General features: G+C 42.9%; 1 protein-coding gene across 26 annotated transcripts in view; it reads right to left on the bottom strand.

Moving 5' to 3' along the window:
- NR2C2 (nuclear receptor subfamily 2 group C member 2) overlaps positions 1-14,669 on the bottom strand; it is a 115,494-nt gene that overhangs the window by 12,811 nt on the left and 88,014 nt on the right. For 15 of the 26 annotated variants that reach the window (XM_078351729.1, XM_035273762.3, XM_078351735.1 and 12 more), the window contains 3 exons: positions 12,216-12,353; positions 11,146-11,251; positions 1,281-7,659 (listed from right to left, as the gene is read on the bottom strand). In XM_078351729.1, the coding sequence (XP_078207855.1) occupies positions 7,485-7,659; positions 11,146-11,251; positions 12,216-12,353 (419 nt within the window). In that variant the 3' untranslated portion in view covers positions 1,281-7,484. Of the gene's footprint in view, positions 1-1,280; positions 7,660-10,365; positions 10,515-11,145; positions 11,252-12,215; positions 12,354-14,669 lie in introns of those variants that run through there. The other 11 variants (XR_013527525.1, XR_013527521.1, XR_013527524.1 and 8 more) reach the window with 8 other exon arrangements.

The raw sequence follows: 14,669 nt of genomic DNA, 5'->3' as shown, positions 1-14,669 counted from the left end.
GGCAGTGTGGATGCCTCTCCATTCAGGTCCTTGGGGTATTTTTCAGAAATCCAAAGGCAACCCTTGTGCTGTTTTTTAAAGTTGATGACTCTTGCCTGCTGGGGGGCCTAGCCATGGGCCAGGGATGGCTGAGACAGGCCAGCCTTACTCAGGCACACGCTCACTGGCCAGTCAGCCACTACCAGCCGGTGGCCCAGCCACTGTGTGTATTAGCAGGGAGGTTTGTAGGCCACGGAGGAAAGGAGACACCACCTGGTAGAGACTTTGGGTCCTTGCTGGGTTATGGTGCCTGCAGCTGACTGCCCGGCTCTGCTGGCTTCCTCAGGCCCTGCTTACATCAAGCTCTGGAGGAGGGAGTGAGGCATTACTGAGTGCCTTCCTAGTTCTTTCCTCATAAGACACTGATGTTACTATCACTTTAGTTATGCTACTAAGATGGAGGTTTCAGCCTCCAGAAGACAGCAGAGCCCTCTAGGGTCACCTTAAGAACAGATGTAGCTAGGCTGGGTGTGGTGGTTCATGCCTGTAATTCCAGCACTTTGGGAGGCTGATGTGGGCAGATCATTTGAGTCCAGGAGTTTAAAACCAGCCTGGGCAATGTGGCAAGACCGTGTCCCTACAAAAAATACAAAAGTTAGCTGGGTGGGTGCGGTGGTATGCATCTGTAGACCCAGCTATTTGGGAGGCTGAGGTGGGAGGATCTCTTGAGCCTGGGAGGTCAAAGCTATAGTGAGTCATGGTTGTGCCACTGCACTCCAGCCTGGGCCACAAAGCAAGACTGACTCAAGAAAAAAAATTGTAAGGCTGGGCACATTGGCTCACGCCTGTAATCCTAGCACTTTAGGAGGCTGAGGTGGGCGGATCACGAGGTCAGGAGATTGAGACCATCCTGCTAACACAGTGAAACCCATCTCTACTACTTGGGAGGTTGAGGCAGGAGAATCACTTGGACCTGGGAGGCGGAGGTTGCAGCGAGTCACGCCACTGCAGTCCAACGTGGGTGACAGAGCAAGACTGTCTAAAAAAAAAATTTGTAAATAGGTTTATAAAGTGAAGGATCAGTTGGATCATGGACCAAGGGTTTCCTGCTAAAGGCATTAATAAGTCCAGTGGACCACAGAGGGCCCAATCCTCCTTGGCCACTAAGGCTAAGGTAGGAGCTGGAGAGCTGTAGAGAGACAGGACCACCAGGATGCTTCATCTCCACAACAAAGGAGAGTGCTGCATTGTCTGGGGCCAGGGTTCACTATTATGAAGAGAAATGAGGAGCAGGATGCACATTAGTCTTTAATTCACTTTTAATAGTATAAACCTCATTTAGGTAGTAGTATTAAGCCACAACAATAATGCCACATTGAAACAGCATTTAATAAAATGCATAAAGCTAATTCATGCACTGCAATACTCTATATACAAACACAACAATGCAAATTCTTCTTCAAGACTGAAGACATTGACTTGATATAAAATTCAGTTTAAAAAGAACATGCTATTTTTTAAATGCCATCACATAAACAAAGTGATTTCACAGGGAGAAGAAAGCTGTATAAAGCTGCAGCTTTCAACAGGTTTTAAACCTGGCATTAAAATGTAATGGCATAACCAATATTTTTTATATTGTGAAGGGCAGAGGTTACAGAAACGGTCCCAAGAAAATCTAACACCCAAATTTTCCTTTGATAGATGCCTTTAAAAGGGCTGGTAATGCAGTTACATTCTAAGAGAGAAGTCCAAACTACAAGTAAAAACTACGGCTTGTACTGTGAAAAATGTGCAGCTTTTCAGTTATAAAACTAGTTGAACACTGGTTTACAAGATAATCTGTAGAACAGAGAGACTGTAGAAAAATATTCCAGCACTTGAGTTGTGTGTGGCAGCAGCATTTGAGTCCATGAATGCTATGGTTGTTAAAATTGTTAAAATAATTGATTATACTTTCCTAAAGAAAAGCCATTTTTTAAATGTAAAGTCTACTACTTCCAAATGTTATCCAAACACTAAACTTTAACAGTCGATCAATCAATAAATGTTGAGCATTTTTTTCTATGTTGCATGTATAAATATTAAGACACCAAAATTATTGGCTTCTTAACTGAAAGTACAGCTGGGCATTAAAAATATCTGACATTTTTCTCCCCCACAAGGATACTTTTTCTAAGCTCACATTTTGGTTTTAGATTGCTGTTAAGATAAATAGCCAGCCCCAAAGGAAATTTTTTATTTCAATTCATTTAGAGACTGTGACGCTTCTATTTTCATTTTAAGTAGAAAGCCACTTTCAGTAGTGTGATTGTCACGACAGGCTATGACAGGGAAAGGTCGCACAATCTTGTGGGATGAAGCCAGTGAAATAGCAGAAGCTTTCTCTACATCAAAAACAGGGAAGCTGAAGGCTAAATAACCCACTGTCTCACAAAAGGCACTGAGTACTATGGTCTCATAAAGTGTTTTAAACACATTTTAATAACTTATTTTTAAAAGAAAAAGAGCAACCTGTGGATTATGTGAGTTTTTGCAGTGATCCAGTGATTCCTTCCAGCAGGCCCCTGCTTCCCAGGTCCATGAGCAACTACTGCTGGGCTGGGCCCTGGCTCTCTAGGGCCGAGTCTCACCGAGTCTCAGTTTAAGGCCAGATTAAGGGGTAAAATTCATCAGAATAGACCTGGACAAGGAAAATTTGGTATCTGTAGCTTTGAGGACACACATATCCATATTAAAATGTAATTTTTATCTGGAAATTTCAAATCATAATTTACAGAAAGGAATTAAGTTTGTAGATTTCATTCACATACTTACAGTTAGAGAAGTAACTTGCGATTTGTAGCTTATATGCCACAAAGGTTAGCCATCAATGTCCATGCTTAATTTTAAAGAATATTTGGTAGGCTATTTTTAATTGGCGATAGAGAGATGGAATTTCTATTTGTTTACTCACAGGATAGTACCCTAAATCTTGCTGAATGAGCACAGAGCAAGCCTGGGACATTGCTACCATCTTTGGGAGTCAGGCCTCACTTACACAGAGCGTTCTGAATCTCTGACCGTAATGCCTGTCTCTGGGCTGCTCAATAGAGCTGAGTAGCCGGGAAGGCTGATGGCTCAACTCAACTGCCAAGCTCCTTCCAGGTAGGCCATGAATAGGCGCACAAAAAATTCCCATTTAGTTTTAGATATTAAGATAAACTGTCTTCCAGCTTCCTGGCTCTTGTCTGAACCTAAAAACATAAAGAAATGTCACCCTGTCAGAATCTTTTCTGCCTGGAATTCTTCCTTGTGCAGAATGGAGATTCTGACTTCATGGCCCTTCCCAGGCACGCTCACCCAAAGGAAAATGGAGTGAAGAAATCACCAGCAAATCTTCCCTGCCGAGGGACCTTGCAACACCCACATCAGTTTACGTTAGCAACTTTATCAAAAACTCTCTTTAAAACATAAGCAGAGTTTGGATACATGTCTGTATACATAATATACATCTATGTACACATACACACACTATATACACTGTACATATAGAGGGGATATAAACACATGTACATTCATTCAGTCTTGCAGCCTAGTAACCTGTACACGCACAATGCTGCTGAAGGGACCCAGGGCTGGACATGTGAAGTGCACGGTGGCAGGAGGCACACAATGAGGGGGTCCACACCCTGCATACAGAAGACCCAAACCAACCCTGTCTCAATGAGGGGTTGGCTTTTAAAATTTACATCAAAGTTAAGACATTTTCAAAGAGCCGCATAACCAAGAGAATGGAAGCTGGATAAAGGAAGCACATGGGGCATCTGCTTTGCTGGCCGAGGCATTCCCAGGGCCCAATGGGCACCACCCTCCCTAGGAGAAGACTGGCTGTCAGATGATGAGACTTTCCGTGATTTGGACTTACAGAAGCATTAAAATGTTACTTATGACCCCATTGCATGTAAAGTCATTTACACTGGAAAGTTGCAACAAACTTCTGGACTCCAATGACATCAGGTCCCAGAACATGAATGCACAGATGTGGTATCAACTGCTAATTGCAGCCAGGGGCTGGAAGCCCTGCAGAGGGAGGGCTGTGAGCAAGACTGCTCTGCAGGAAATGTCCTTAAAGGACTATCAAAGTAAAAGCCCTAGAAACAGCTAGTGTCCTTAGAATTTTTTGCTCCTTGCCATAACTATCCCCCAGACAAGACAGCTAAGTATGTGTGTAGCGTGGATATTGCCGTGACATTAAGGAGCCCAAGGCATCCATGGTTACCACCAGGCTTAGTGTCCTAACTGCCTCAGAAGAGTCCACATTTAATACTGACAATGACAAGCTAAAAATCAGTCCCTCTTGACACCTGAAATTAAATATAAAGCCCAGAAAAGCAAAAGAACCTCAAACAGCCTTATGGCAAGGGTTAGACAAATAATGGAACCTCGCAGGACACACACAGAAATGTCAAATTTGGGGAGTATGGTAGGTAACATACTTCCTTAAAAACACCTTTCAGGAGTAACTTGAAAAGTATTACTTGCTCAACTAATTTGGTCTTTCAAAAAATCTCTTCCTGTCTGTTTTATGTTAATGTGTAATGATCTCCACCAATTTCAGCATTTATCCGTCTTAACCCAACATTATCTGAGATACTTCTGGAAAAGAGCACACTTAACTAAGAGATGGCAGCATGTGTCTGCTCCACCTCTCTGAGCCAGCTGCCTCTCCTCACTGAGGAAGGAGTGGCCAGGCCAGTAGAAGAGGGAGCATGATGTGGCTCTGTGGAGTTCAGCAGCCAGAGGACACATCTTACTTCATGAAACCCAGGGTTTCACAGACTGCTAACAAGGGTTATAAACCCTGTGAAAGATGGAGCCCAAATATTTGGTTTGGATCTCTTTAATTCTTGACTTTGGGCTGACTTTCCTTAACCAACCTGACAGGAGATGAAATGGACCTGCAGTCAAAGGCTTGAAATGAGTTCAAGCATCAAGAATTCAGGTTATGTGGACATGATCCTTAAAGAAAAGGCCACTTCAATGTAAGGCCAAGAGGATCTGAGAAACCGACAAAGTAGTGTTCAAAACCCAAAATGGTTCCTAGAATCAGCCATCACCAGCGAAGGGACTTAAAGAGCAAGACTAGGTTATAATGAGCACCTTTCCAAGCAAAATCACATTTTCTGCAAGGCTGTTTCACCAGAGCCCAAGACTTCCTTATCCACCTGGGTCTAAACGGCCTACTGGCTGCCACTGAGTGACCTGGGAATGAGAAGAGGGGCTGGTGGAGACCTTTTTACCAATACCAAGAACTATGATCTGAAAGCTGTTATGTGTATATTCCCAAGAACTGCAACATGGTCCTCATGCTCACACTCAAGAATCAGAAGGACAGAAAGCAGGCAACAATCTGTGTAAGAAGCACAGCTTAGCTTCAGGATGCCCCCTACTAAAATCCTTCACAAGCAGAGATGAAACAAACCTGCCATAACTCCATTGTCTCAGCCGGGTTTTTGTCTTAATTTTGAAACTGAAAACACATCAGGGTTAGAAAAGTAAAAATTAAGCTGGCAAAATTAAATCCTTTCCACCAGTTTATAATGGCCACCCCCACTATTCTCCAAAATGTGTTGCCAAGGCAAGAATTAGAAAATGATACAATTAAATCTAAAGAATTCAAAAGTTGGAGATATTGTTCCCACTTACCCCACTAACAGTAACTTGCGTAAAGTGCTGCTAAGCCTTCGGGATCAAGCATTCTGTTCTGCCTTGAGCTTGCGACAGCTTCCATTGCCTGCACCCCTGTGCAGGCACATGTGTGGCACCAGCCTGAGCCAGATCAGAGCACCTGTGAGGCAGGGGAGTGTCTGGGGATCTTTTCTGATACCATCTGATTAACAAATCAACAGGCAAACTTAACCCAACAAGGTGCTTTTTCTTAATCTGGACTATTCAAAAGAGAAAACACTTGACCTAGTCTTCCATATGCCATGTTTCTCAAACAGGAAGAGCTTGCTATTTATTCACATCCATGAGAATTTATGGGTGTTCATAGTTAGACGTAACTTTCTTATCAGCATACTCTGTTCTTGCTGTAAACTCTGGTTGCTATAACTTATGAGGAAAAAGACAATCACCTTGGGAATGGGAATAGTGGGTTGTTTTTAAGGACCAGGCAGCCTGCATTTAAAATGCTCTGGGGTGGTCGGCTGGCACACACCTGGGTGAACCAAAGTGCACGGTGTGCTAGTAATATTAACAAACTTGCCAAAAGAGATGCTAAGTCTGCACACATTTTTAAAATCTCTGGTATTAAGGTCAACAGGAAGAAACTGTCCTGAAACCTTCCATCCAGTTTTACCAGGCTCTGGCCACTCTGGCCAGGTGGCACAGCAGGCTCCTGTCCAGCCCCACTCCAGCCTCACAGTTCTCACAGAACTGCATAAACATAAGTCCTTTTCAAGGGGGCATTTGGAGTAGAAAAGTCCTGGGAAGGTAACCCTCACATTCCAAGGCCACGGTCCTCCATCTGGACAAACACGCAGGCACCCCCAATTGTATTGGAAGTACTGTCAAGGGCTCAAAATGCCAACCTTGCGCTTTTCAGTCAGAAGGCTCCATCTGCCATGAGCGCTGGACGTGACTTGGGGATGTTTGCACTTGCTAAAGGAATTGTACATCTCATTTGGCAGTTAATGTCTGATTAGTTGCAATCCAATTCAGACAACTAAGTCATCAAAGGAGAACCCCAGGTTCTAGAGGGATCTGTAGATGCCCATCAGAGACCAGGACCAAGTGGTCAGGGAACCTGACAAATGTCCGCTCTATGGCTAGAAGCTTCTAGTCTGGGTCACCACCGACTATGCCACCACACTCTCTCTCACTGCATGATGCAAATGAGCCATGTTTCCATTCACAGAATTCAGCTCAACCACAACATGTTCACACAATTAGGAATGATGCCTTTTCTTAAACATAAATGATTGTCTCCTGTACCCTAGTGAGTTTCCACAGAAATCATTAGCATTTCGGCAAAAGACATATACAGTTTTCCATTTGCCCTGCCCACAGGCAAGATGTTGCTAACATTACACATTGCTAAGTGCTTAGAAAGTGCTAATATTATTACCCTGGTAATTAGTATCTATAATTCCAAGGACTTTTTATATATATACACAGACATACTATTCTTAGGTTCTTTGTTTTCTTTAATACTAGTCTCTGACGTTAGAAAACCTTTCTGTTTTTTGCCCTTTGAGAATTTCTAAATATAAATTGAGTTAAAAGATTGTTCCAAAATCTGCTGCTTCATCAAAAGGCATTAAAACATTTCTTATGTCAGGAAAGGATCCTACTAGTCTTAATTGCTATTGTCTGGGATTAACAGATAAGGAAAAACCGGACAGGAAATGGCTAACATATGGAAATATTTGCACATACCAAAATACCACTACTTTACTTTTCTTTGTATGTGAACGGTCCTGGGAAGATTCTTTTGCTCCTTGGCAGGTGTGTGGTGTGCACTATAGACTGGCTCCGGTGATCTGGCCATTATACTCTGCTGTCTCCATCTTGAGGATGTAGGGGATTATGCTGTCTATCGAAACATTGCCAATGAGACCAGTAAAAAAAAGTTCTTCTGTTATGTTGGAGCTCATCAGCCTCAGTGCCGGCAGGCGAACAAGGATCCGGGCCAATCTGTAAAAGGGAGAGTCACTGGAAAAGGAGACTGTTTGATGCCCTCCAACCACAGCTCAGCACAGGCCCTGTCTGAACTGCACAGAATCAAACCAAATGCATCTGTCTACCCACCTCTCTTTTCTGATTTCAACAGTTCCTCTTATAGAAATTTATCATGAGAAAAAACCAAACAAGTGAGTACATAATGTATGTACAGATATATTCCCTTCAAGACTCTTGTTTATTCCAACTCTCCTCACCCCCATCAAACAGAAAATACTTGGAAATTCATCAACAGAGGACAGATTAAAATAGAGTAGGAGTCTTCATATGATGAACTGCTATAGACTCATTTAAAAAAGGATAATATTTGGAGGCTGAGACAGAAGAATCACTTGAACCTGGGAGGTGCAGGTTGTAGTGAGCTGAGATCATAGCACTGCACTCCAGCCTGGGCAACAAACAGCCAAACTCCGTCTCAAAAAAAAAAAAAAGATGATAAAAATTTGTATTTACTGATCAGGAAAGACATCCATGACATATTGCTCAATAAAAACGTAAAAGGAGATTATAAAACAGCAAGTATAGAGGTATATACAAAGTATTTGGAAAATGTTCATCACAATGCTAAGAGTTGGGCTGTGGGTATTGGGACTGCAGGTGATTTTACTTATTTTTTGTACTGCTATAATTCCCAGTGTCCATTTAGCATTATAAATAAAGCAATAAAGTAGCTTTCATTTTGAAGAAACCTGGGGTGGAGGGTGCACCGTGACGCTGCCCTGGAAGGCCACTTAACTCTGTGTATCTGAAGTGTCCCATGTGACCAGGCCATTCCCCAGCCAAGAATGGATCCCAGGTGAAAATGTGGAGCATGCGCCAGGATGCTACTGCAGTGCCATGTGTGACAGCCCAAACTGGACCTACTTTTTCATTAGCAGGGAACTAGGACCCAAAGAAAATGATGTAGAAGAGTACGTACGGTTATTCTGTATTACCTGAAAAGAGGTTACAAAACCTTTGGTATTTTATGATCCCAATTATAATACATAAAAAATTTCTGTAAGTAAATACACAGAATGTTAATAGTAGGTATCTCTGGATAGTGTTTTTTTTGTTTTGTTTTGTTTTGATTTTGAGACACCGTCTTCCTCTGTCATCCAGGCTGCAGTCCAACGATGTGATCATGGCTCACTGCAACCTCAACCTCCCAGGCTCAAGTGATTCTCCCACCTCAGCCTCCTGAGTAGCTGGAATTACAGGTGCACATCACTACACCTGGCTAATTTAAAAATTTTTTTCTCATAGAGATGGGGTCTCACTATGTTACCCAGGGTGTTTTCAAACTTCAGGGCTCAAACAATCCTGCTGCCTCATCCTCCCTAAGTGCTGGGTTTACAGGTGTGAGTTGCTATGGCCTGCCCCTAGATAGTGCTTTTTTAAAAGTTTCTTTTTCATTTTTGCTTTCTAGAACACTCTAAGTTTTTCTACAGTGAATACTATTTTTAAAATGAGAAAATGTGTTCATATTATGCAAGTAGCATTCCAGCACCAGCATCCATTCACCCAGCCACAGTGAGTTGCTGTGCCCCAATCTTGCAGGGCAGACAAAGGTGTAAGGGACCCACCATCTTAGCTGGGCCTTAGAGGCCCGGCTAAGATTTCTATCAGCAGAGATACAAAGAATTGGGAGGGGTGGGAAGTATTTCAGGAGAAATAATCAATATGAGAAAAGGAATAAGAATGGGTAAGAGTAAAAAATGGATATTCCAGACAGTAAATATCAAGATAAAAAAATGAATTTGCAAACAGGATGTAAAACATTATAAGGCCTTTTGAAAACTATCTCTGGGTGAATTTCTGAGCCCTAAAAGAAAGCCTCCCTTATACTCATGTAACAAACTTGCATGTTCTGCACATGTACCCCAGAACATAAAGTACAATTTAAAAACAAAAAAGAAAGCCTCCCTTACCATTTTGGACTTCAAGTCACTTGTCATCACCCTACCCAACCCTGGGTCCCTGACTGGATAGGAGTGACTCATGATGTTTTCGAAAATATTGTATCTACTTTCCAAGGCCACAGAGTTGCTGATGTTAAAGTGATTCTAGAGTGTGCTGTGGTTCTGCCAACAGACCCAGAAGGCCATTTCCAGCCATCTTTTGGCCATTTTAACTGTTGAGGAGCAGGCCTGTGGCCTCCTCGGGGGACAACCTGACTGGGCACCTGGCTGGATGTATAAATTCTGGGTGTGGGTGCATTCCCTGAGGGTCCATTCTCTATATATTGAGCCTGAAGTTATTCTAGATTCATGATGAGGCCTTCAGTGATTACAGTAGAAAATGGAGCTAGCTTTTGTAAAACCCACATCTGGGCAATGAAAGTGTGCCAAAAGGAGGAGAAGGCTCTTGTCTACCAGCAGGACCAGCCACCTACAAGATGCCCCCAGTCACACCAGATAAATGGCGGGGGAACTGTCCTGGTTTTAGCACTGAAACACTAAGAAGAGCTGGTTACCCACTGGGGGACAAAATCATTTCTTTTGAGAAGCACTGGACCAGAAGGGGTAGCCCCAAGACACCTCTGTTCCATGGGGCTCCTGCAGACTGAGGTCTGTGCAGGGGACACACTTTGGGGAAGGTGGGCCTGTGTGTCTTCCCATGCTGTCAATTTTGTTCCAATGTTTATTTTAGTGGCATATGATGGGGAGGGAAATACTTTACTTGAAAGGGTCTCACAAATTCATGTAGCTTCTGGTAGGTCAGAAGCTGTCACAGGAAGCATTCTTCCATCCTTGGCTGGAAAGCCTGTCAATACATTCTGCCCTTTGGCAGATCCGAAAACTTTCCTGCGTAAATCTGCATGAGAAAAGCTAATTTATATTTATATATATATATATATAGCTATATATATAGCTACACATTCATTACAAATAGTATCATTAATTTTCACCCAAATAAACTTTTTTCCATCAGTTTATCTGAATGTAAAATGACTTTATACAACTCATCCACTCCTTTAGAGGGGTCAGGTTTGATTTCTGTCAGTGAGAACTTTTCTGTCAAGTACTCTAGCACTGCCTCTTCAATGGCCACTGACCAGAGGAGCAGACCTGTCAAACTATTCTGGATAAGGGAATCTCTATGAGAACTCAAACCTCATGTACAGTGTTAGCCTCGGAACAAGCCATATAGCATCCGCTCCAACTTTTCCAATTAAAGAATAGCAATCTGAGGCCATAGTCACAGTCACACAGCAATGCTATAATCAGCCACAGTCCTGGCCCTCCTCCTGGCACTCTACGCCGCCTCTAGAATTCAAGAATTCTCTCTAGCTCTTGAGAGCTTGGAAAAAAAAACAAAACTCAAGAATTAGTGTGTGATACAATGGAGGCTCTATCAGGCTACTAAAAATGGAAAGGCTAACATAATTTATATTTGAAACTACAGACTCAACCACACTCTTTGCTGCCCCAAGCAAGAACGTGTGCCTAAATGACTCACCGGTAGGTATCTTCCGAGTAGGTTTTCTGAACATAGTCCTGCAACTCCATCTGTGCCTTTTCTTGGAATTTTTCAATCTGGCTTGTGCTGGTCAAACCTGGATGATCTGAAAACAGAAAAGTACCTCCAAATTCCCTCTGAATTTGAAAAGTCTCACCTGCAGACTTAGTATTTTTAGTCAAACTTCTGCAAACTTCTCAAGTATAACAAACTGAATTCAAAGACTGATCTAGTTTAGGTATTATTAGAACACTGGGTTTTCCTGTTTTCTACCCAGGCCTGAAGTTCCTGGGAGGGGACTGGGGACCCTGAGTAGATGCCAGCCTGAGCGGTCCCACCTGGTTGGTTCCAGACATTTGGCTTCCTACTACCCTAGAAAACACAGTTTTAAAAACTATCACATAAAATTAGAAATTGTCATTTACTTAATATTTAATTATATAATCTGTCTCAATTTTATTAGCTATTTTGTTGTTAGTGAGTAGAGGGCTGGGAAAGAAGAGGAAAAGGTTAAGTTGTGTCCAACCCCTACTGTGAGGTCAGCAGTCAGCCTGAGTGACTTCTTCAGGCCTTGAGAGAACAGCTGAGGGAAGTGAGGCCAGCCCAGGCATCCTGATCACTGCCTCTTCATCTCCTGTGAACATACCTTTTAGCATGCTCTGCAGCAGCTGCTGCTACTGCTATACACATTCTGTGCAAACAGGTAGAGCTTCTATGTGTACTGGATTATATGTGGTAACAAAACTTGGAAACTCGCAAAGAGCCAAAAACAGAAAGAAAAAAAAGGATATAGGGTGGTAGCACACTTTTGTATGCTATAGTCTTGTTTGGCCAATGGTTTAATTAGGACAAATCTATTCAGTGCGTGACATCAGGCACTGGAGCATATTTCTTTGGAGCTGTAAAGGCAAGAATTAACAGCATTTATGTATTTATGTGATTTAGCAAAACGTCTAGGTCACATATAATCCACAGGGCTCTTTCTACACCACTGATGACAACATGTTCATGTTCAGAAACATCAGTAGATACGGTGGAAAAGGGTCATGCACCCCCACTGCATATCTTACCGGGACTAAAGAGAACTATAGCTTTAAGGTATGCATACTCATAGCCGTCTATATCCAGCTTCGCCATGCTGTTACAGAACTCTTGCAGTTTCCAGATGTGCTCCATGACTTGCTTTATCCGGTCACCAGAAAGTTTATCTAGAAACCAAGATCACAAATCTCTGTGAAAGGTGGGCAAGAACAATAAAACCAGTTTATTTGAGGGCCACAGATGGAAAGAAATGGGACGATTCCACTTTTAAAAATCAGTAATCTCAAGATGAACAAGAGCTTCATTTTCTAGCTGCAGGTGAAGTGACAAGAGGTACACAAAGTCTGCTCCAATATGGGTTCTCCCTCAACAAACTCCTAGACCAGTGATTCTTCCTGGCCCTGCCGCCAGGCAGCTCCTTTGGCCTGTAGGTGTACATTGAGAATTCCTTTTACTCTGTGCCTGAATAAACATGTCTTTATCCTGAAGACTAACAGTTCATATAAATGGTTAGGTTTTTCTAAGTCTCTGCAGGCACCTGAACATTAAATGCTAGCATTTTTTAGTTGTCAAAACAATTTTTTTTTTAGTTGGGTGTCTACTATGTTGCCCAGGCTGAACGTAAACTCATGAGCTCAAGTGATCCTCCCACCTCAGCATCCTGCATAGCTGGGACTACAGGTATGCATCACCGTACCTGGCTTCAGAAAAATTTTATATGTTATTTCATTTAATCTTCATGATAATACCTTACTGGCGGTATTAGTTTTGTTACACTTAGTTTAAAATAAAACTGGCTAGTTGCCATAGCTCATGTCTTCTAGTCCCAATGTTTTGGGAGGCCAAGGCAGGAGGACTGCTTGAGGCCAGGAGTTTGAGATCAGCTTGGGCAACATCATGAGACTCTGTCTCTACCCCCGCCCAAAAAAGAAAGAAAACTGAAGCTCATTTGTGAACAATAAATCTTACATAACTTCAATAAAATCTGGGGTTTTTTTTTTTTTTGAGTCTTGCTCTGTCGCCCAGGCTGGAGTGCAATGGAGTGGTCTTGGCTCACTACAGCCTCCACCTCCTAGGTTCAAGCGATTTTCCTGCCTCAGCATCCCAAGTAGCTGGGATTACAGGCGCTCACCGCCATGCCTAATTTTTGTATTTCTGGTAGAGACGGGGTTTCGCCATGTTGTCCAAGCTGGTCTTGAACTCCTGACCTTAAGTGACCCACCTGCCTCAGCCTCCCAATGTGGTGGGATTACAGGTGTAAGCCACTGCACCTGGCCTGTTAACAGGCTTTTTAAAAAACTTCACCCTTATATAACTATTCCAAGGAAATAACTAGAAAAACAAATGTATGAATAGGTTACTCAAATTCCTAAATATCAAACACTTGGAATGCACAATTAAAAGTGAAGTTCCAAGCCTAGGCAGCATGTTTAAACCTCCTCTCTATAAAAATAATATAAAAATTAGCTGGGTGTGATGGCAAGTGCCTGTAGTCGCAGCTACTTGGGAGGCTGAGGCAGGAGGATCATTTGAACCCAGGGGTTCAGGGGTGTAGTGAGCTACGACTGCCACTGCACTCCAGCTTAGCAACACAGAGAGAATCTGTTAAAAAAAAAACAAAAAACATTTCTACTTCAGCTGCAAGTATAGAGTTTCAGTGTTACTCCAAATGCTGGGTATGACAGTGGTCTTCAGTGTGTCACAGACATGTTGCATGTGGAGACTACAATGGCTGCCTCCTATTCCTGACATTCCTGACACTGCTGACGTTTTGAACACCAAAAACTAGATAGTTGCCACAGATCTCACTAGAAGAGAGTCATTTGTTGATTCATATGGAGCAGCCTGGGTGAGGTACATGTGTCCTGGACTAGAGTCAGCATGATGCGGGTTTGTGCCCTAGTTTTTCTTTTCTTTTTTTTTTTTTAAAACAGTCTCACCTCACTCTGTCACCCAGGCTGGAGTGCAGTGGCACAATCTTGGTTCACTGCAATCTCTGCCTCTTGGGTTCAAGTGATTCTCATGCCTCAGCCTCCTAAGTAGCTGTAATTACAGGCATGTACTACCATGCTCGGCTATGTGTGTGTGTGTGTTTCTTTTGAGACGAGAGAGGGATGAGGATGAGGATGAGGATGAGGAGGATGAGGATGAGGAGGATGAGGATGAGGATGAGGATGAGAATATGTGTGTGTGCCCAGGCTGGAGTGCAGTGGCGCGATCTTGGCTCGCTGCAACCTCTGCCTCCAAGGTTCAAGTGATTCTCCTGCCTCAGACTCCTGAGTAGCTGGGATTACAGGTGCCTGCCACCACGCCCAGCTAACTTTTTGCATTTTTAGTAGAGATGGGGTTTCGCCATGTTGCCTAGGCTGGTTTCAAACTCCCAAGCTCAGCCTCCCAAAGTGCTGGTATTACAGGCATAAGCTACCACATGCAGCCTTTTATTTTTGGTATTTTTAGTAGAGATGGGATTTCACCATGTTGGC

Source organism: Callithrix jacchus, chromosome 15 (genome assembly GCF_049354715.1).
Source record: "Callithrix jacchus isolate 240 chromosome 15, calJac240_pri, whole genome shotgun sequence".
Classification (NCBI taxonomy): Eukaryota; Metazoa; Chordata; class Mammalia; order Primates; family Cebidae; genus Callithrix; species Callithrix jacchus.
Note: the sequence above shows the minus strand (reverse complement) of the source record. Positions and strands in the feature narration are given on the sequence as shown.